Below are 21,289 nucleotides of genomic sequence, written 5' to 3' on the forward strand. Positions count from 1 at the left end.
AAGGTGAAAGGCAGTTAGGAGGAGGCGAGATCAGGCGGGAACATTCTAGCCAGCCAATTATCTTTTGTATAAAACATATTAATACACTTGTAACAACCTAAGCATTATGAAACTTCTATTCGATCAAATAAGCCTCATCAAAATTGCGAGTCACTTTTATATTGATCAAATTCCATCAATGGTACCGGAACTTTAACACACTTCACACGGCAAGTGCGAGGAGCTGGCACAGGACGTCCTGGGTTGTGAAGGTGCACTGGAGACCTGGTGCGTATAGCCGGCATCAATTGTTCCGGAACTTTAACACACTTCTCAGGACGAGTACGGGGAGCTGACTCAGGTGGCACCAAACTGACAACACGTTCCTTTATTCCAAATCCGTGTATCCTCCACCAACTCAACAACTCTCCCATTTCTCTCTCCTCCAAATTGTCCTTCTTCTCCCAGACTGGCTCTGGTTCACTCCTCGGCTCCGCCAACTGCTCCATGTGCCCCCCCCCCCCCAAAAAGAATTATTGGTGTTTCTGTGGCATTCCTCCCCGACTTCGTCGCTGTCCCTCCTTCGCTGCTTCCATGGCAGGCTCTTCTCTCCTGCCATTATATCGTCCCAAGTCCAGGATGTTCTCTCCCTAATCTCCTCCAAAGACCCACAATGAAGCACGCACATTTAACCAGCATGGCTACCACAGCATTCTGCAGCAATACGCCATCCCATCTGGTTTGCGCTTAGTGGGTTTATCGTTTGTTTTTCAACAGGACAATGACCCAAAACACACCCCCAGGCTGTGTAAGGGCTATTTGACCAAGAAGGAGAGTGATGGAGTGCTGTATCAGATGACCTGGCCTGCACAATCACCCGACCTCAACCCATTCAGATGGTTTGGGATGAGTTGGACCGCAGAGTGAAGGAAAAGCAGCCAACAAGTGGTCAGCATATGCCTTTTTTTAAGAACAAATGTGCAATGCACTTTCCAAACTGTGAAAGGTATGGTAGGGTTGGGAGATGGTGGATGTGGTTGGAAGAGCATGCTTGTTTGAAATGGAAAAGCATTGGTAGCTATTGATAAAGAAGAACATCAAGAAGAAGAAGCTGCTTTACAAGTGGGATGCACTGTTGTAAGGGAGGAAGAGGGTGAGCTTGAGTTGGTTAAAAATGGCAGGAAAAGGGAAATGGTTTGTTAAAGGAGAATGGTAGAAAGTGTAAGCAGTGTGAGCTGAAGACCGGAGGAGAAATGGAAGTGTATGAGGGTGAAGTATTGGAGGTGGTAGGTGTGGTGAAGTTCTCGGAGCCCGAGGCTTGCACCGAGGGTCAGGATAAAGATGAGTCTGTGACAGTAGGCTTGAAGTTTTTGGAAAAAGTGGACCCTTGCCTTTTGGCTGATTCATTTGTGGTTTCAGGGTGGGTGAAAACAGAATCGGGTGCTGTGGAATTGGTGAGGGTAAACAGAAGTGGTCTTGTGATAATTGTTTGTGTTTCTGCTGGTCAGATGGAGCAGGTGCTCCACGTTAAATGAATGGGGGCAAGAGATGTAAAAATGTTTACTCTCAAGAAAAGGGTGCCATTGAAAGGAGTGATTACTCAGGTAGTGGTAAATTTGAAAGCTAAAGGTGAAGAGTCCAGGTGTTTGTGATGCTCATTGTTTGGTGTGATTCAGACAGGGTGGCATGAGTGGTGAAACAGAAGTCATTGTCTGTTATTTTGAGTTTTGATGTTGACTCTGCCCGACAACGTGATGTTAAGATATATAACTTATGCTGTATGAGCTTTTGTGCCAAATACATTACGTTGTTACAAGTGTCAAGCTTATGGGCATGTTGCAGCAGTGTATAGGAGGGAGGTTCCTAGGCGTGAGAAATGTGCAAAAGGGCACGAGACAAAGGAATGTGTAGCATTGGGGAAAGTAGTGGTATGTGTTAATTGTAGGGGTGCCCGTGGGGCTGGGGATCAGAAATGTCTGGTGCGAGAGAGGCAGGTTGAGGTTTCCAGGGTTCGAGTAGTGCAGAAGTTGTCATATGCTGAGGCAGTGAAGAAAGTAAAGGAAGATGGGTCAAGGGGGAGGGATCCTAAGAGGACTGGTGTGAGTAGTAGATCTGTATCAGTACAGAGTGATAAACCAACAAGTGATATATGTTTCAGTAATATTGAATTTTTAGCATTTATAGCAATGGTGATCAACTACTATAGGGATGGAACATAAGTTGCAGAAAATTGATGTTGTGGTGGCAGGTGCAGAGAGGTATTTGGGTGTGCTAGACCTGACGTCAGAGTTACAGGTGTTTTGAGTGGTGGTGTCCCATCTTTTCAAGGCTGTTGGCCTGAAGTAGAACTAAATAGTGGAGTATAGTGTTTATTTTTTATATATATATTTTTTGTGAGTGTAGTTTTAGATTGTAGTTTATTTAATAATAAAAAAATTCAAGCAAAGTATAAGGGAGTTACACTCCATTCTAGTAGGTGGCGGTAATTCAACATTTATTGGATGCCAACCGCCGTCAAATCTAATCGAAGAAGAAAAACGGACAAAGCATTTCGTCTGCCGGAAAACTACAGGAAGAAGAAAAACTATGCCTTAGACTGGATTTCCCAACGCTGAAAGGGAGAGTCCCGTCTTTGCAGCTCTGTAAAAAGTGAGAATTGCGGGGGATTTGACACTATGGGAAAACTGGACGAGTTACTTTTAAGGTGAGTTGCAAGCGCAAACCTTATTAGCCAATCTGATTTGATATGAATAAACGTATTTTGTACATTTTATTTTTTAGATTGATTGATAAACATTTGGTTCAAGCTAGCTACTGTAATGTGTTAGGTAATTTTGGCTTACTATAATGTCACGTCCACAGTCCGTGAGTGAAGCAAGTTAAATGTGCAAGGTCAAAATATATTCGGCCTGTTAGCTAACTTAATAAACAGCTAGCTGTTACTAGCTACGTACCAGTCGCCACGTAACTTGCCGGTTATTTTGTTAATGTTTTCGTTTTGATAGTATGTATAGTAGCTTGCAAGCGATTGTCATAGTTTTTATGAAGCAACAGGTCAGACATGAAGTTAACGTTAGTTACATGTATAACTAGTAGGTACAAAAGCTAGCTGACAAATCTCAACTCCAGGTAGTTATGTATCTACCTGGAGTTGAGATTTCTCAGCTAATTCATAACACATCTAGACTAGTTTCAGGACTGTCTGTTGCATGTATACAACTTTGCATGGTCTGACTAGGTATATTGAATGTGTTACGTAACGCGACATGTGATAACTAGCCAGCTCTCGAAAACCCTTAACTTTACATAGTATAGATTTTTTAGCGGTTACATTCGCCCACGGTTGGCTCCATGTGAACTACAATTTCGAAGTTGTGTTTAAAGGTTTAGAAACGTCTAATCATTGTTTTCGAAACATATGCTGATGTGCCGCTTATCTTGGTTGTCAGCGAGAATGTTTTTCAAATAAAGATACTGTAGTAGTTTTGCACAAATCCACAAGCTGTGTGTGTCTCCAGTTGACGAACTACACTTCCTCTCCAGTTATTAGTGATGGGTCGTTCGCGAACGAGTCGGCTCTTGTAGGTGAACTTTGGGAGCCGGCTCGCATATCAGAAGAGCCGAATCTATTTATAAAAAAATAAAACAATTAAGATATGAATCATCTAAATATTTAAATGAATATAATTAACTAATTCAAAGAACGACATTTAAAAAATAATAATAATATAGCCCAATGCTCAAGCGCACGCACACACATTCGTTCTGACTGTCTTCTCAGACTTCTCACCTGTTGTTCCTGTCAATCAGACACACAGTGTCAACCAATGAACCAAAGATGCGTGAGGGAGGGCCGAGCCAACTCACTCAGTCACACACTTAGCAGCCGAGTAGAGAGAGGAAGGACAGCTGTGAAGACAACAGCCGGAAAATGAGTCAGAAGCACAGTAGCATTTGGATGCATTTTAATAATGTAGACAATGTTAGAGCACAGTGTAGAATTTGCCGAAACAAAATCTCATAAAGCCGGTTCTACGCACAACCTACACCGGCATATGCGAACTGTGCACCCAACTGTGAAGCTAGCTGTAGCAGAGCTTTGAGAAACTAGCGGGCCTGCTAGTGATAGTGGTCGATCCAGCACCTCCACACGTGGAGATGTATCCACTCAGTCAAGTAGGCCTACTCCGCGACCCACAGCAATGCAGTCTTCTATGGACCACTTTATGCCAAAGTCTATGTCTATAGCAAAACAAGGCCAAATTGATATTGCATTGGCTAAAATGATTGCCACCGATTTCCAGCCATTTTCGATTGTGGAGGACAGAGGTTTTAGAAATTGTAGCAATACTCTAAATCCAATGTATGCAATTCCAAGCAGGAAACCCCTTTCAAAGTCACTTATTCCACAACTGTACGAGAGCACACAGGATTCAGTGCGGGAAAGAGTCCAAAAAGCTACTTCAGTTAGCCTTACCACTGACTGCTGGACATCAAGGGTAACCACTTGTTACATGTCACTTCATTGAAGATTTTTCGATGTCTAGCTGTCTCTGGACTGCTTTGAGTTCAGCCACAGACACCTCAGATAACTTGGCAGAGGAACTGTTGAGTGGCCAGAGAATGACAAGTAGATGGAAAAGTGGTCTGTTGTGTTAATGACAATGCAGCTAACATAACCAAAGCCATGAAAATGTTAAAATGGACCCATCATCCATGTCTTGCCCACACAATCAACCTGATTGTAAGAGATGCTCTGAAGTTGATGAATGCTTCCACAGGAGCACAGTAGGTGCTGAAAAACTAAAGTCTACACAACGCCAGATGGGGATGCCTGAGCTGAGGCCTAAACAAGACTGCACTACAAGGTGAAATTCAACATTTTATATGTTGAAGCGGTTTCTTGAGTCAAAGGATGCCATCATCTCTACCCTGGCCATTGTCAATGCACCTGTTGATGCTCTGACCCAAGAGAAATGGGAGGTGGTGGTGGAGGAGGTGTGCAGAGTCCTGGAACCCTTTGAGCAGGTTACTGTGGAGATCAGTGGAGAGAGGTACAGTAAGCAGTTATTACTAAATCATTATTTAATCCAGTATTATATATGAATGATACTGATACTCCTGTTTAAGGGTCTGCAGCGAATCAAAGCCAGCCGCCAGAGAGAAGAAAATGTAACAGAGTTGATGGACACCCTATGTTCATCAATGGACAGAAAGTTGTACAGAATGGAATATAATCACATGCTATCAGAAACCGCTGCACTTGACCCCAGGTTTAAGAAGTTAGCCTTCAGTGATGCCAGAGCAATTGATGGGGCTCTTCAAAGAATAACCTCAGCAGCAGGGAGGGCCAGCCCCAACAGTCAGCTGGCTCAGGCAACAGGGAGAAGAGGGATCAGATGGAGCAGAAGCACCAGCAGTAGTGCCACAAACGTCTGCTGTTTGGATACTGTTTGACGAGAGAGCAACTGGGGATGCAGCACAAAGGAATCCCTCAGCAGATGCCATAATGGAGGTCCAATCCTATTTGGAGGAGCCCCTCCAAAGATCTGCAGATCCTCTGAGCTGGTGGAAGAACAAGGCATCTGCCTACCCACGGCTTACTAAAGTCATGACAGGGAGACTCTGCATAGTGGTCACATCCGTTCCCTCTGAGAGGGTCTTCTCACAAACGGGACAAAATCTCTCATAAAAGCAAAATATGGTCAGCATTGCTGTGTGCTGCTGGTTATAACATGGCAATAAAGAAGAGAGAGAAAAGAGGGACCAGTAATGTTTTAAGTGGGATGCTGCAGTTTTGCACATTGTTATATATTTTTCTTTGATATGGTGCAATATTCTATTATGCTGTTTGTAGATTGTATTAGTTTTGAATGGTTAGATGTATATGCACTTTGTTTATATACATTCAAAAGTTATACTTTAAATGCAAATGTTTAATAGCATTCTTTTTCATAACAAATCAATGCATTTTTAAATATAATCTTTTAAACACCAATTATAGTCAAACTATCGCAAACTGTTTGACTTGAAAAAATACAAAACATTTTTTTAAAGAGCCGTTTGGGAGCCAAAAGAGCAGTCTCTTTTTGGTGAGCTGAGCCGAATGAGCCGGAATGCCCATCACTACCAGTTATGCTTACACACAGGTGTTCGGAGCATGCTAGATAGTAGGGAGGTAACGACGTTACAGGTACACCTATTCGTACAGTACGGGGACCTCTGTTCGGTCCGCACTGTGAACCCAAATGAATACATAAACACTAGGCCTATAAACTATGCATATGCTGAATTATATATATGCCTCAAGTAAATCTGAGCTGAAAAACATTTTAGGCTAATCCGTTAAAACATTTTGTAATCAAAATTGGCACATCACAAACTGTCCTTTTGTGAGGTGCAGCCTGGACCTAGTTATGTACGATAGCGAGTGGTGAGGTCTAAACCAGGAGGATTCTCCATCATCGTTAAAATCTTCAGTTTGGGTACTCCTGTAATGAAGCAGCTAATCGTTTGGGGGACTGCAGTTCGCAATGCATTCCACCAAGTGTCGTTCACAATCTAGTCCCGTTGCGGCCACCACAAATAGACCTTGTTTCAACTGTATCAAGAAATAATCTTATTTGTATGCCTAGCAATCAACAAATGTACATTGTTTAAAGCACACTTTTACAAATCTGTCACCGATGACAGCCCCAATAAGCCCCCTATGGTGAAGGACGTGAACTTTTTATATTTTAGTCATTTAGCAGACACTCTTATCCAGAGCAATTAGGATTAAGTGCCTTGCTCAAGGGCACAACGACAGATTTGTTATCTATCCGGCTTGGGGATTCAAACCAGCAACCTTTGGGTTTCTGGCCCAATGCTCTTAACTCTATATCTGAATACTGACTCTTGAGTTTTCAGTTCACCGGGAGGGGGTTCTGCTTGCTCTGGGCATTACTGACTCAAATTAACAAAATGAATCGAACGATTCGTTCTTTTGACTGACCGACTCAGTCAGTAAAAAGAGCCAAACCTCCCATCACTAGTGGGAACCCTAACCCTATAAAGTTGTATAGTAATTTTGCCTTAAAAAAAACATTTACTGCTAATATGAAAGATATGTTTCCAAAACCGTACCGCAAGCAGTGCATTTTAACGTTCAGAACGACCAGAAGATACTGTCATCAATGGGCACAAAAGCAGTTAGCGTCTATGAATGGGTTATGCGATAACTAGCTAGCAATGTTTCCACACTTAACTCTACAGGGTAGCTTATACAAAACACCACCATATAGTTTAACTAACCTGCTCTTGGAGATACTTTCCTTGTTCTTGAAACGGGGAAAAGTTATCTAAAATGTCGGTGTCCAGTTGCAGGTGGTTCTACAAAAACCAGAGAACACATGGATTTAATATCTTTGAGTTGAGTGGGTAACGAGGGCACTGTCTCATTTTAATAGCTGGGTGCTCTGCCATATGACTAATTTCAAAATAAATCCCAAGTTCAAGAAACATTGGGAAATGGCAGCACTCCAAAAAGTTTTTTAAAAGGACAAAAATACATGAAATTAGGTGACAACTTTTTGTACTAAATGAAAACAAAAATGTCTTTGGAGTGCTGCCGTTTCCCAAAGTTTCTGGACCTTGGGATTTGATTTAATATTAAATCCAAGTTTTGTATCGAGTGAGTGCGTACATCTTTGTTTTGGTCGCAATGTGACGTGCTGTCATCTTCACGTTGCTGCGTCTCATGGAAACGACTAGTTCCTGAAAAGATGCTGGGAAATGCTAGATGTGCGGCAGCTAAGATGGCGAGGAACCTCCTCACGTGGTACAAAACATGGATTTAATATCTTTGAGTTTTTTTTTTTTTTGTAGAACCACCTGCAACTTGACACTGACATTTTAAAAGATACCTTTTTCGTTCTTGATTCAGGAAAAAGGTTATCGCCAAGAGCAGGTTAGTTGAACAATCTATGGAGCATTTTGTATAAGCTGCCCTGTAACGTCAAGTATGGAAATATCGTTACCACATATCTCACGTAACACAGTGTCTAAGAGTAGACTAGCTATAGCGGAGTAAAGGCATAGGTAGCTCTCCATTTAGAGAGGTTGTAAGTGGCTTTGGTAAAGGTACACTCATTGCTGTAAAGTTGATGTAAGTTGAGCTAATGAAGAATATAAAAAATAAGGGAATTTAGAGTTTGGCTAACTTACTGTTCAAACAATGTACTTGTGATTGTCTGTGCACTAGCTATAGAAACATAGGTGTTTCTGTATTCAGTTTACATAGCAATCTACTTATTATAAAACCCTTATCACACTTGATAATTTTGTGTCTTCTTTCCACCTAAAGTAGCTAGTTGTGATGCGGAGAGGAGACCTTGTTCCCCGGGCCTTCCAGGCCCCAGTGGATGTCCATGCTAGTGTAGATGGCCAGGTGTACATGTTCAGGAACGGCCAGCCAAATGACTCTGCAGGCTCTTCAGAGGACGAAGAGTTCAATGTGATGGCGCTTAGGCCCCGGGGGCGGCAGGAGCCGGACCAGGACAGACTGGGCAGCCTCATGCTGCTAGAGAGGGATGTATTGGTTGGGGACAACCTCAACAAACTTGCTCTGCAATATGGCTGCAAGGTAAGTCCTTGAGCCCATTTATTTGTTGTCGGCAAACTGTACATATAGGTAACTGCCAAAATAAAGGAAACACCAGCATAAAGGTCTTAATAGGGAATTGGGCCACCACGAGTTGCCAGAACAGCTTCAATGTGCCTTGTAAAGATTCTACAAGTGTCTAGAACTCTGTTGGAGGGATGCAACACCATTCTTCCACAGAAAATTCCATAATTTGGTGTTTTGTTGATGGTGGTGGAAAACTCTGTCTCAGGTGCTGCTCCTGAATCTCCCATAAGTTTTCAATTGAGTTGAAATTTTATGACAGACACACACACTAGGGATGTGCATCTTTCCCTTTCAAGACCATTCAATACGTATCTATGTAGATACATTGGCTACGATAAAGGAATGAAACGTTTTAGCTTGAAACAATTCGATGGGATTTGGTTAGATTAGAGAACGAATCGATGCATTAACATTTGCATAAATACATACATTTTCCATTGTAAATTCAAGTCTTCTGCTGATGGAGTTCATGAGCTAGGCCTCTCTGCGCTGGATCAGTCTGTGTGAATGTAAATGATGTATGTGTATGTACTATGTAGGCAGATTAAGTGTTTGCGCTAGTAATGTATCAATATTTTTACAAATGAGCTATGACATAGCCAATGAATAGCCTATAGTGCTATATCAAATTTTATTTGTCACATACACATGGTTAGCAGATGTTAATGCGAGTGTAGCGCAATGCTTGTGCTTCTAGTTCCGACCATGCAGTAATATCTAACAAGTAATTTAACCTAACAATTTCACAACAACTACCTTGTACACACAAGTGTGAAGGAATGAATAATAATATGTACATAAAAATATATGAATGAGCGATGGCCGAACGGCATAGGCAAGATGTAGTAGATGGTATAGAGTACAGTATATACATATGAGATGAGTAATGTAGGGTATGTAAACATTATATAAAGTGGCTAGTGATACATTTATTACATACATTCTTTTCATTATTAAAGTGGCTAGATATGAGTCAGTATGTTGGCAGCAGCCACTCAATGTTAGTGATGGTTGTTTAACAGTCTGATGGCCTTGAGATAGAAGCTGTTTTTCAGTCTCTCGGTCCCCGCTTTGATGCACTTGTACTGACCTCGCCTTCTGGATGATAGCGGGGAGAACAGGCAGTGGCTCGGGTGGTTGTTGTCCTTGACGATCTTTTTGGCCTTCCTGTGACATTGGGTGGTGTAGGTGTCCTGGAGGGCAGGTAGTTTGCCCCCGGTGATGCGTTGTGCAGACCTCACTACCCTCTGGAGAGCCTTACGGTTGTGGTCGGAGTAGTTGCCGTACCAGGCGGTGATACAGCCCGACAGGATGCTTTCGATTGTGCATCTGTAAAAGTTTGAGTGTTTTTGGTGACAAGCCGAATTTGTTCAGCCTCCTGAAGTTGAAGAGGCGCTGCTGCGCCTTCTTCACCACGCTGTCTGTGTGGGTGGACCATTTAAGTTTGTCTGTGATGTGTATGCCGAGGAACTTAAAACTTTCTACCTTCTCCACTACTGTCCCGTCGATGTGAATAGGGGGCTGCTCCCTCAGCTGTTTCCTGAAGTCCACGATCATCTCCTTTGTTTTATTGACATTGAGTGCGAGGTTATTTTCCTGGCACCACACTCCCAGAGCCCTCACCTCCTCCCTGTAAGCCGTTTCGTCGTTGTTGGTAATCAAGCCTACCACTGTAATGTCGTCTGCAAACTTGATGATTGAGTTGGAGGTGTGCATGGCCAGGCAGTCATGGGTGAACAGGGAGTACAGGAGAGGGCTGAGAACACACCCTTGTGGGGCCCCAGTGTTGAGGATCAGTGGGGTTGAGATGTTTCCCACCCTCACCACCAGGGGGCGGCCCGTCAGGAAGTCCAGGACCCAGTTGCTCAGGGCGGGGTCGAGACCCAGGGTCTCGAGCTTAATGACGAGTTGAGGGTACTATGGTGTTAAATGCTGAGCTGTAATCGATGAACAGCATATTATAGCACAACTTTAGATTTCAAACCATCTCAGAATGCTTTTTACGGTTCTGACGTTTTTAGTGATGATTTCCTCTCGTTTCGACAAAATGCACTGCACCTCACAAAAGATTGCTGTACTCGTTATACAGGGTAGTGCTGATTTCATATCTAAAAATAACCATATACACTGATTGTTTAAAGCAAAACTATTTCTGATGGTGAACCGGAACAATCAAAATAAATCTATTGTACGCCCTGTTCAGCAGGTATAGCCAGATGAGTTGTCTCCGGTAGCTTACTTTTATTTCTGTAAAACAATTTTCAACAGCGTATAGTTAACAAATTACATAGGTTGTCACTAGGGATGCAAATTTCTGTCAATTGTTGCAGACTAACCAACCCCCATTAACTTTTTTGGGATAGGGGGCAGCATTTTCACTTTTGGATGAATAGCGTGCCCAGAGTGAACTGCCTCCTACTCTGTCACAGATGCTAATATATGCATATTATTATTAGTATTGGATAGAACACTCTGAAGTTTCTGAAACTGTTTGAATGATGTCTGTGAGTATAACAGAACTCATATGGCAGGCGAAAACCTGAAAAAAAATCCAACCAGGAAGTGGGATATCTGAGGTTTGTAGTTTTTCAAAGCTTGGCCTACCGAATACAGTGGAGTCAAGTTGCACTTCCTACGGCTTCCACTAGATGTCAACCGTCTTTAGAAATTTGTTTCAGGCTTCTTCTATAAAGGAGGGGCTCATGAGACCTGTTTGAGTCAGTGGTCTGGCAGAGTGTCTCAGGCTCGTGACGTGCGCTCCCGACAGAGTTAGCTCTCATTCCAGTGCTTTTCTTCAGACATAGGAATTCTCCGGTTGGAAGCTTATTGATGTTTTATGTTAAAAACATCCTAAAGATTGATTCCATACATCGTTTGACTTGTTTCTATGACCTGTAACGGAACTTTGAGTTTTTGTCTGGACGAAGTGCTCGCGCCTCATGAAGATGGATTACTGGGCTGAACACGCTAACAACAAGTGGCTATTTGGACATAACTGATGGACTTTATGGAACAAATCAGTCATTTATTGTCGAACTGGGATTCCTGGAAGTGCCTTCTGATGCAGATCATCAAAGGTAAGTGAATGTTTATAGTGTTATTTCTAACTTCTGTTGACTCCAATGGCGGATATTTCTCTGGCTGGATTGGACTCTGAGCGCCGTTCTCAGATTGTTTTTTTAAAATCTGACACAGCGGTTGCATTAAGGAGAAGTCTCGCTAATTCTGTGAACACTTGTATCTTTATATCAATGTTTATTATGAGTATTTCTTCAAAATCACCGGATGTTTTGGAATCAAAACATTACTGCACGTAACGTGCCAATGGAAACTGAGATTTTTGGATATAAATATGCACATTATCGAACAAAACATACATGTATTGTGTAACATGTCCTATGAGTGTCATCTGATGAAGATCATCAAGGGTTAGTGATTAATTTGATCTATATTTCTGCTTTTTGTGACTCCTATCTTTGGCTGGGAAAATGTTGTGCTTTCGCTGTAAAGCATTTAAATGGGACACGATGGGTAGATTAACAAGATGTTTATCTTTCATTTGCTGTATTGGACTTGTTAATGTGTGAAAGTTACATATTTAAAAAAATATATTTTTGAATTTCCTGCGCTGCCTTTTCAGTGGAATGTTGACGAGGGGTTCCGCTAGAGCAACGCCTGTCCTAGAAAGGTTAACCTGTTAACTTCTCTAGGATATGTAGCCAGGGAAAATGTAGAGCGCCAAATTCAAAAATGATATAAAATCAAACTTTCATTAAATCACACATGTAAGATACCAAATTAAAGCTACACTCGTTGTGAATCCAGCCACCATGTCAGATTTCAAAAAGGCTTTTCGGCGAAAGCATAAGATGCTATTATCTGATGATAGCACAACAGTAAACAAAGAGTGTAGCATATTTCAACACTGCAGGCACGACACAAAACGCAGAAATAAAATATAAATCATGCCTTTGACGAGATTCTTTTGTTGGCACTCCAATATGTCCCATAAACATCACAAATGGTCATTTTGTTCGATTAATTCCGTCCATATATATCCAAATTGTCAATTTATTTGGCGCGGTTGATCCAGAAAAAAAACAGCTTCCAAATTGCGCAAAGTCACTACAAAATATCTCTAAACTTTGCCAAAACATTTCAAACTACTTTTGTAATACAACTTAAGGTATTTGTAAACGTTAATAATCGATCAAATTGAAGACGGGTCTATCTGTTTTCAATACAGGAGATCAACAAACTAATGCTACTTTTCTAGTCTTGCGCAACTCTCAAACAGTACACATGACGTTACACTGTTTCCAGGTGGTCTCACTTCTTCATTGCACAAAGGAATAACCTCAACCTATTTCCAAAGAGTGGTGACATCCAGTGGAAGCGGTAGGAACTGAAAACAGGGTGATTAGAAATCCAGTATTCCAATAAACTCATTGAACAGACAGTGACTTAAAAAAAAAAATAATAATAATAATGGTTAGTCCTCGGGGTTTTGCCTGCTACATAAGTTCTGTTATACTTACAGACATGATTCAAACAGTTTTAGAAACTTCAGTGTTTTCTATCCAAATCTACTAATAATATGCATATCTTATATTCTGGGGAGGAGTAGAAGGAAGTTGAAATTGGGCACGCTATTTATCCAATAGTGAATTTGCTGCCCCCTATCCTAGAGAAGAAATGTCAAAATAATATTTACTTTCGACCAAGACACTGTTCCTGTTTCATGACTGAGATTTGTTAAATTCTTAAACCAATTTTAATTCCACTAAATTCTGCAAATTAACCTATAGACTGATAAGCACGACCGGCTAACCGTTAATATCCTTAGTTGGCACTCTAATAATGTCTAACATCACGCAAACCTTTATTGCATTGGTAAGCGTTCGAAGCTGGGCACAGTGCTCAGTTTGAGTAGGCTACTAATATTGCCTGGGGTTGTTCGGCATGCAAAATGACTTGTAGCTCAATGTCAACACCATTATATGCAGTTTGACACTGAAGGAGAGGATGCATCAGTTGACACAGGATGAAAGGTAGGCCTGTTTTTGGAAGGTAAAAATAATGTAATATGAGCCCCCCAAAAAATGTGAACCGGTGATTCAATGCATGCAACATTTAGTTTGGGGTCCGTGGACTGATGCACTTCTATCTTTAACATTTGAATCGGGGACCACACACACACACCCTTTAAGCCCCCTATGCTCCCACTTTCAAAGTCATTGAGATCTCTTCTAGCCCTGGAAGCCAAAATAATGGGCAACTGGGCATTTTATACATGACCCTAAGCATGATGGAATGTTAATTGCTTAATTCAGGAACCACATCTGTGTGGAAGCAACTTCTTTCAAAATATGTTTCCCTCATGTACTCGTGTTTTCTTTATTTTGGCAGTTACCTGTATGTGTGCATAGGCTACTGATAATGTGTGCTCACATTATGCCAATATTGACTCTCTTCTTCCTCTCAACAGGTGGCTGACATAAAGAGGGTGAACAACCTGATTCAGGAACAGGATATGTTTGCATTGAAATCAATCAAAATCCCTGTGAAGAAACACAGCTTATTGACTGAGGCTAACACAGAACACAGAACCTCAAATTCATCCACACCACCTCCCCAGCCACAGGACAGACCTACAGCCAGCTCCCCTGGTAGGCCACATCTACAGGAGTACACTGACTTCCTCAAGGAAGTGGATCATGACATCGAGAGACTGATTCAAACCACAGATAAACAGAATGAGGTATTTTTAGAGGCCGCGGAGCAGCCACAGAATTTGGGCTACAGAGGCCAGCGCTTGACCAGCTATGGAGCAGACTGGGGCATCCAGTGGTGGAACGCTGTGGTGGCCATGCTCCTGATAGGCATTATCCTGCCTGTCTTTTATGTTGTTTATATCAAAACACAAGATACTGGAGTGCCTGCTGCTGTAGCTACCTCAAACAGCTCAGGGACAGGCCTCATCACAGAAAGCACTAGGAGCACTTTTAGCAGCCAGGAAAGTGTCCCTCAGTCTGAACGAACCAAACACATAATACAGGGAAAGAATGTCTATGGACTTCATGCTTAATGTCACTTTAAATCCCAAACCAGTGTTCTGCTTAAAGGTCATCAAAGAAGTGTTGCCGTGTAACATTTCTTTACAAAAGATTGAAGTTGTAGTATGGATTTCTGTAAGTGTTTTATCACAGACATTGGACTTCATGGTTTCAGATGTTGTGTGCCTTATTAGATGTCTCACTTATCCAGTCAACGGTTCTTTGTGCTAATTATTTTGAAGACATTTTAACATGTTTGCTGTGTGACAACCTTACAACTGCAATTGAATATGGATATTCAGTTTCGGACTTGCTGCCTGTCCCAGTCTGAACTGATTGTAAAATATCTGTGTGTTTGTCCAAATGTAGTGCCATTTTATAGAGATGTTTGTTTTCTTTGCGAGGCATTGGAAAACCTCCCTGGTGTGTGAGACAGAATCTGTCTGAAATTCAATGCTTGACTGAGGGTGGGGTACAGACATGAGGTAGTCATTTAAAAAAAAAAATGTGTTAAACACTATTGCACACATTGAGTTTATGCAACTTATTGTGACTTGTTAAGCAAATTTCTACTCCTGAACATACACTGAACAAAAATAAACGCAACATGTAAAGTGTTGGTCCCATGTTTCATGAGCTGAGAGAAAAGATCCCAGAAATTTTCCATGTGCACAAAAAGCTTTTCTCTGAAAGTTTCTACACAAATTTGTTTACATCTGTTAGTGAGCATTTCTCCTACGCTAAGATAATCCATCCACATGACAGGTGTGGCATATCAAGAAGCATGATCATTACACAAGTGCACCTTGTGCTGGGGACAAAAGGCCACTCTAAAATGTGCAGTTTTGTGTCACAATGCCACAGAAGTTTTAAGGGAGTGTGCAATTGGTATGCTGACTACAGGAATGTCCACCAGAGCTGTTGCCATATAATTTAATGTTCATTTCTCTACCAAAGCCACCTCCAACGTTGGTTTAGAGAATTTTCTAGTACGTCCAACCGGCTTCACATCCGCAGACCAAGTGTATGGCGTCATGTGGGCAAGCAGAGTGCCCTATGGTGGGGTTATGGTATGGGCAGGCATAAGCTACGGACAAACACAATTGCATTTTTTTAATGCAGCGATACCGTGACGAGATCCTGAGGCCCATTGTCGTGCCATTCATTAGCCGTCATCACCTCATGTCGCAAGGATCTGTACACAATTCCTGGAAGTTGAAAGGCCAGTTCTTCCATGGTCTGCATACTCACCCATTGAGCATGTTTAGGATACTCTGGATCTATTAGTACGACAGTGTGTTCCAGTTCCTGCTAATATCCAGCAACTTCCCACAGCCATTGAAGAGGTGGGATAACATTCCACAGGTCACAATCAACAGCCTGATCAACTCTATGCGAAGGAGATGTTGCGCTGCAATAAGGCAAATGGTGGTCACATCAGATACTGACTGGTTTTATGTTCCACGCCCCTACCTTATTTTAAGGTATCTGACTTATATGCCTTATATGAACTGTAACTCTGTAATATCTTTGAAATTGTTGCATGTTGCGTTTATATTTTTCTCTATATTTAGGCTTGCCATAAAGTGGTTGAATACTTATTGACTTGACATTTCAGCTTTTCATTTATTAATTTATATACATTTTGAAAAACATTCTCCACTTTACATTATGGGGTATTGTGGGTAGGCCAGTGACAATCTCAATTTAATAATTTTTTACATTCAAGCTGTAACAGAACAAATGTGGAAAAAGTTGGTGCGCAAATGCTTTCTAAAGGCACTGTATAAGCACCCACCGAAAAGCAAAGCTGCCATTTATATTTAGTCACAAATCCATTTCAATCAGGTGCTTTCACTCTTTGTGCCAATCAGTTAATGTTACTCCTGGAAAAATGTAGCCTGATATTGCTATTGTCTTTGTTCCATTTAAATCCAAAACAACGGTGTGAATATGTGAAGGCATTAATTACACAGGTTATTAACAACTTTTGAGTTAATATTAAACAGTTTTAAAAACTTCATTTGGTGTTTTATTGAAGCATTTATTTGTGGATTTAAAAATAGTACATACCTTCAATAGTTTTCCGGGATGAAAAATGCATTGTGCTTTTGTCTTAAAGTAAGTAGGACTTCAGAGTATTGTATTTGATTCAGGTTGGGCCTTCTTCAAACCCTTTAAAAAAACTGAAATCTTGACATTTTAAAGCAAGTTTGTTGCAATTTGAAGGACTTTGAAGGATTATTCCCCTCTATTGCAAAAAATGTTTGTAAGCCTACAGAAAAATAAATATGTCCAGTGATACATATCAACTATACAGTATGTACATGTAGTCATTTTAATTCCACTCTGCTTTAGTGAATTCTCCAACCTGTAGATCAGTGTTTCCAACTCCAGTCCTCGAGTACCACCAACAGCACACATTTTTGTTGTAGCCCCAGACAAACTTGCGTTGAGTCAGGTGTGCTTGTCTGGGGCTACAACAAAAATTATGACAGCGAAAACAGGTTGACATTTTTACATAAGTATTCAGACCCTTTGCTATGAGACTCAATTGTGCTTGGGTGCATCCAGTTTCCATTGATCATCCTTGACTGGAGTTGGGAAACACTGCTGTAGATAACGCAGGAGAGATGGGGGTTGCAGTTGAGCTCTATTTATGACACCCCAACCCCTGAATAAAGCAGACCCCATCTATACTGTCTGGGTTGAGTCAATAGAGTGAAAAGATTCATAGACAACTCCAAGCGCTGCAGCTTTAAGAAGTTTGCACACTTGAGCAGTTGGCAGTGGGCCACGTAAACAGCCCTAATACTTTTTCCAAGAGGCTTTCAGCGCTCATCTCTGGCACATTGGCCACCGACCTTCCTGTCACTGTCTATAGTTCCGCAGAGCTGCCACCAGGAGACAGTGTTGCCCTTAAATGAAAAAGGCGATGTCTCGTGATAATTTTTCACTCAAGGTATGTTTCTCGCTTTAATTTGCCCCAGAAGCGAAAACATAACTCAGTTTCCAGTCTTTCTCTGGTGAAATGTATGCCTGATTCTGAGGGACTCCATATCTGACAGATTTCAGTGAGTAAACTGACAAAATTAAACCCAAGGCTTTGTATTGTGGGTTCCATTTGAATCCCCGCTGATCATTTAGGGAAAGACCAACAAATCCAAAGACTTAACAGAAGGTACGAACAATTAACTCTTTCCCTCTCTGTGTTAGGTAAGGCCTGTTTCGGTTGGGAAAACCAGGGTTTTGATTTTCCTCAACTCCCCAGGGGCTTTGGCAGACACATTGTAATTTGTAGTGCAATTTCCAGCAGGGTTTGTTTTGCAGGTGCCTGAGAATGAATGCAGGGCATGTTGGGGAATGAGACAAGTAATTTGCTGTCTGCGGGCTGTGAATATGAGCATTGTTGCACAGTGCCAGGTAGGTGGCTACAGTATACACTGTTTGGGGCAGGACCAATGGAAGGGAGGTAGTGTATGGAAATACTTTTGTGCCTTTATTAAGCAAAACAATTGAATTTGAGTATTGAAAAATATATATTTAAAAGGAAATCACTAACTCAAAGTCAATACCCAAGTATTGAGAGCAAAATAAATAAGAAAATACTTTGAGATGCAATAACAAATGAATGAGAAGTGTATTGACCTGGCTAGATCATAAATTAACTTATGTCCAGACAGAGGATTGCGCTTACGAATTCCCGGTTTATTAACCCAACACAGGCTACTGTTCGGCCATAGCCCACGCCATATAAATCAAGGATCACAGTATAAAACAGTGACCATCTCTTGTTAAGACAAAACATAAGAGAGAACAATGGCTAAGCATGGTCTTAAACTTGCAGTGCTCCACCCCCTGCCAAACCCTCCCTCCTGCTGCTCCACCAACCACAAGGATGCCTGGCACATTCCAGGCATTCCCATGGTTGGCAGATAGCAGGTTGACTGGCATGTCAAAACCCTGCAAACACTGGGTACTGGTAAGTACGACAACAAACGAAAAGCATAACTCATAACACACAGCGGTCTGTGCGGATCGCTACACAGCCCCTCCACCACAAATTCACTCATCCCTGAGAGAACAAACAGTCTTTGAAGTGCCACGGATGTCTCCTTTACCTGCGTGGCCGCGATGGGAGCAGAGGGTCCAGATGTGGAACAGGGGGCTCAGTCCGTGGTAGGGGGCTGCCCCTCTGGGGCCCAGGGGATGAAGGCAGGGACATGGGGGACAAGAATAAGGGAACGGGATACAGTCCATGGCTCCGGGGACCCACTCAGAGACACAGGGAGGAAGACGGTGAGTGGGCCTTCTGGAGCCTTGTCTGCGGCACCTGGGTGTGGGTGCATGGGGAATGTTGTGGGGGTTCGAGGAGAAGACACCCCTCTGTATGGGGCTAACCTGTCTCGGTGCAGTGCCACCTTTCTCCCCCTGCAGCCCCCTACCCCTGGGAGAAAGCTGCACCCGGTACACTCCCCTACCCTCTCCAGCGCCTCACCCAGTGGCTGTCCAACTTGGGTAGTCTGCCTTTCTTGCTTAGGGAGGCTGTATACCCAGAACAACTCCCCAGCCACAAAGTGCCTTCCCCGGGTGTGCATGTCATAGTTCCTCTTCTGCCTCACTCCTGCATTCACCAACTGCTCTGTGGCTAAGGTTTGGGCTGTCTCCAGGCGGTCCTGGAGTCTCCGGGCATACTCCGGCCCCGGGGGAACAGGGGGGCTATCCAGGGGCCGACCAAACGCCATCTCCGCAGGGGTGCGGATCTCTCTCCCCAGCATGAGGGCAGGCGTGCAGGAGGTGGAGTCTTGGACAGTGGAGCGGCATGCCATGAGGACCATGGGCAGGTGCTTGTCCCAGTCACGCTGGTGTTTGGCAGAGACGATGGCCAGCTGCTGTCCAAGAGTTTTGTTGAAGCGCCTCACACATGGTGGCGAACACACGGGACTCAAAGTTTCTACCTTGGTCGCTGTGGATGGACTCCGCAGCACCAAACCTGCTGAACATCACTGCTGTTAGTTCAACGATGGTCTCTGCCTCCTGGTAAGGCAAAACATAGGCCATTTCATGAAATCGTCCATGGCCGTGAACACCCAGTGGTTTCCACTGTGTGGTGGGGGACAGCCAACCACATCCACTCCCACCCTCTCCATGGGAGCCCCAAATGGGAACTGTTGGAGCTGACATGAAAGGGCCCTGCAGGCCGTTCTCTCGCTGTGCAGTTGTCACAGCGGCGGCAAAGTCCTCCACATATGCTGTCCCCAGTAAAATCCCTGACGGAGGCCATGGAGGGTTTTTGTGACCACAAAGTGTCCAATCCCCCCCATGAGTGCCCTGGAGCACAGTATCCCACAGTGCTTTTGGGACCACCATCTGCCAACTCTCCTCTCCCATAGCTGGCTCCTTCCATGCCAACTGTAGAGCGCCATCAGCCAGCCACAGTCTCTCAAACTTTGACCACAACCCTTTGGCCGCGAGGTGAGAACGCTGCCACCTCTTCCCTCAGTGGCCTCAGCTGCACCTCTGCGAACTGTATTACTGGCTGTAGGTCTGTGTCCAGTCCCTGCTCTTGACCCCATTCAGCCACATCAACAGTCTACAGCAGACAGGCCTGCTCGCCTGACACACTGTCTCCGCTCACAGTGGCTGCACCCGTCTGCAGTACAGGGCCGACAGGACGGTGTCGGAATGGAGTTCCCCTGCCCTGTGCACCGCTATGAAGTCGTACGGCTGAAGCTCCTCCAACCAGCATGCAATATTCCCCTCTGGCTCTTTGAAACACATGAGCCACTGGAGAGGAGTGGTCAGTCCTTACAGTAAAGGGCAGGCCACCCAGGTAGTACTTGAAGTGTTTGATGGAAGCCACAAGAGCGAGGAGCTCCTGCCGGGTGACACAGTAACGGCACTTATGTTTGTTGAATGTTTTGCTGAAGTATGCCACCACTCTCTCCCCCTCTGGACCCACTGCTCACGTCTGTGTCCAGGATAAAGGGCAAGGTGAGGTCGGGGGGGGGTGAGCACGGGGGCCTTGATCAGTGCATGTTTGAGGGTGTTGAAGTCCTCCTTACACGCCACTGTCTAAGTGAAGGCCTTGTCCTTCGGCAGCAGGCGGTTCAGGGGAGCAGCGATGCTTGATTAGCCCCGTACAAACCTCCTGTAGTACGAGGCCAGGCCCAGGAAGCTCTTCAGCTGTTGCTGATTGGTGGGGGAGGGACAATCTCAGACAGCCCCCACTTTGTCCTCCATGGTGCTGATACCCTCAGTGGCCCAAGAAGGACACCTCTCCCATCATGAAGGTGCACTTCTCTGGGTGGAGCTCAAGCCTGCGGCAGCCACCCTCTCCAGCACATGTTGTAGTGCCCGCAGGGCTGACTGGAAAGCGCTGCCATGGGCCATGATGTTGTTGAGGTATACCAGACAATCCTGTCGGGGAATGCCATCCAACACCCTGTCCATCAAACACTCAAAAGTAGCTGGAGCATTGCACAGGCCGAAGCATAGGACCTCGAACTGCCAGTGTCCTCTGTTAATGGAGAATGCAATTTTACAATCATTACAGTTGGCAATATGCATTGGGGCTGTTAGCGTT

General features: G+C 43.5%; 1 protein-coding gene across 2 annotated transcripts; it reads left to right on the top strand.

Annotated features, from left to right (window-relative positions):
- Positions 1-2,570: 2,570 nt before the first annotated feature.
- On the top strand, positions 2,571-15,252 carry LOC120053453 (lysM and putative peptidoglycan-binding domain-containing protein 4-like). 2 transcript variants are annotated; one of them, XM_039000580.1, is made up of 3 exons: positions 2,571-2,683; positions 8,324-8,602; positions 14,136-15,252. In XM_039000580.1, exons 2-3 carry the CDS (start codon positions 8,336-8,338, stop codon positions 14,733-14,735), a joined length of 867 nt encoding a protein of 288 aa, XP_038856508.1. In that variant the 5' UTR covers positions 2,571-2,683; positions 8,324-8,335; the 3' UTR covers positions 14,736-15,252. The 2 variants fall into 2 exon arrangements, with proteins under 2 accessions (XP_038856508.1, XP_038856509.1); XM_039000581.1 differs by having other exon boundaries at positions 2,576-2,683; positions 8,327-8,602.
- The last annotated feature ends 6,037 nt before the right edge of the window (positions 15,253-21,289 follow it).

This window comes from Salvelinus namaycush, chromosome 9 (genome assembly GCF_016432855.1).
Source record: "Salvelinus namaycush isolate Seneca chromosome 9, SaNama_1.0, whole genome shotgun sequence".
In the NCBI taxonomy this organism is placed as follows: Eukaryota; Metazoa; Chordata; class Actinopteri; order Salmoniformes; family Salmonidae; genus Salvelinus; species Salvelinus namaycush.

Coding starts and splice junctions, on each gene's coding strand:
- LOC120053453 (XM_039000580.1), top strand. CDS start 8,336: ATGCGGAGAGGAGACCTTGTTCCCCGGGCCTTCCAGGCCCCAGTGGAT. Junction 8,603..14,135: donor CTCTGCAATATGGCTGCAAG/GTAAGTCCTTGA, acceptor TCCTCTCAACAG/GTGGCTGACATAAAGAGGGT.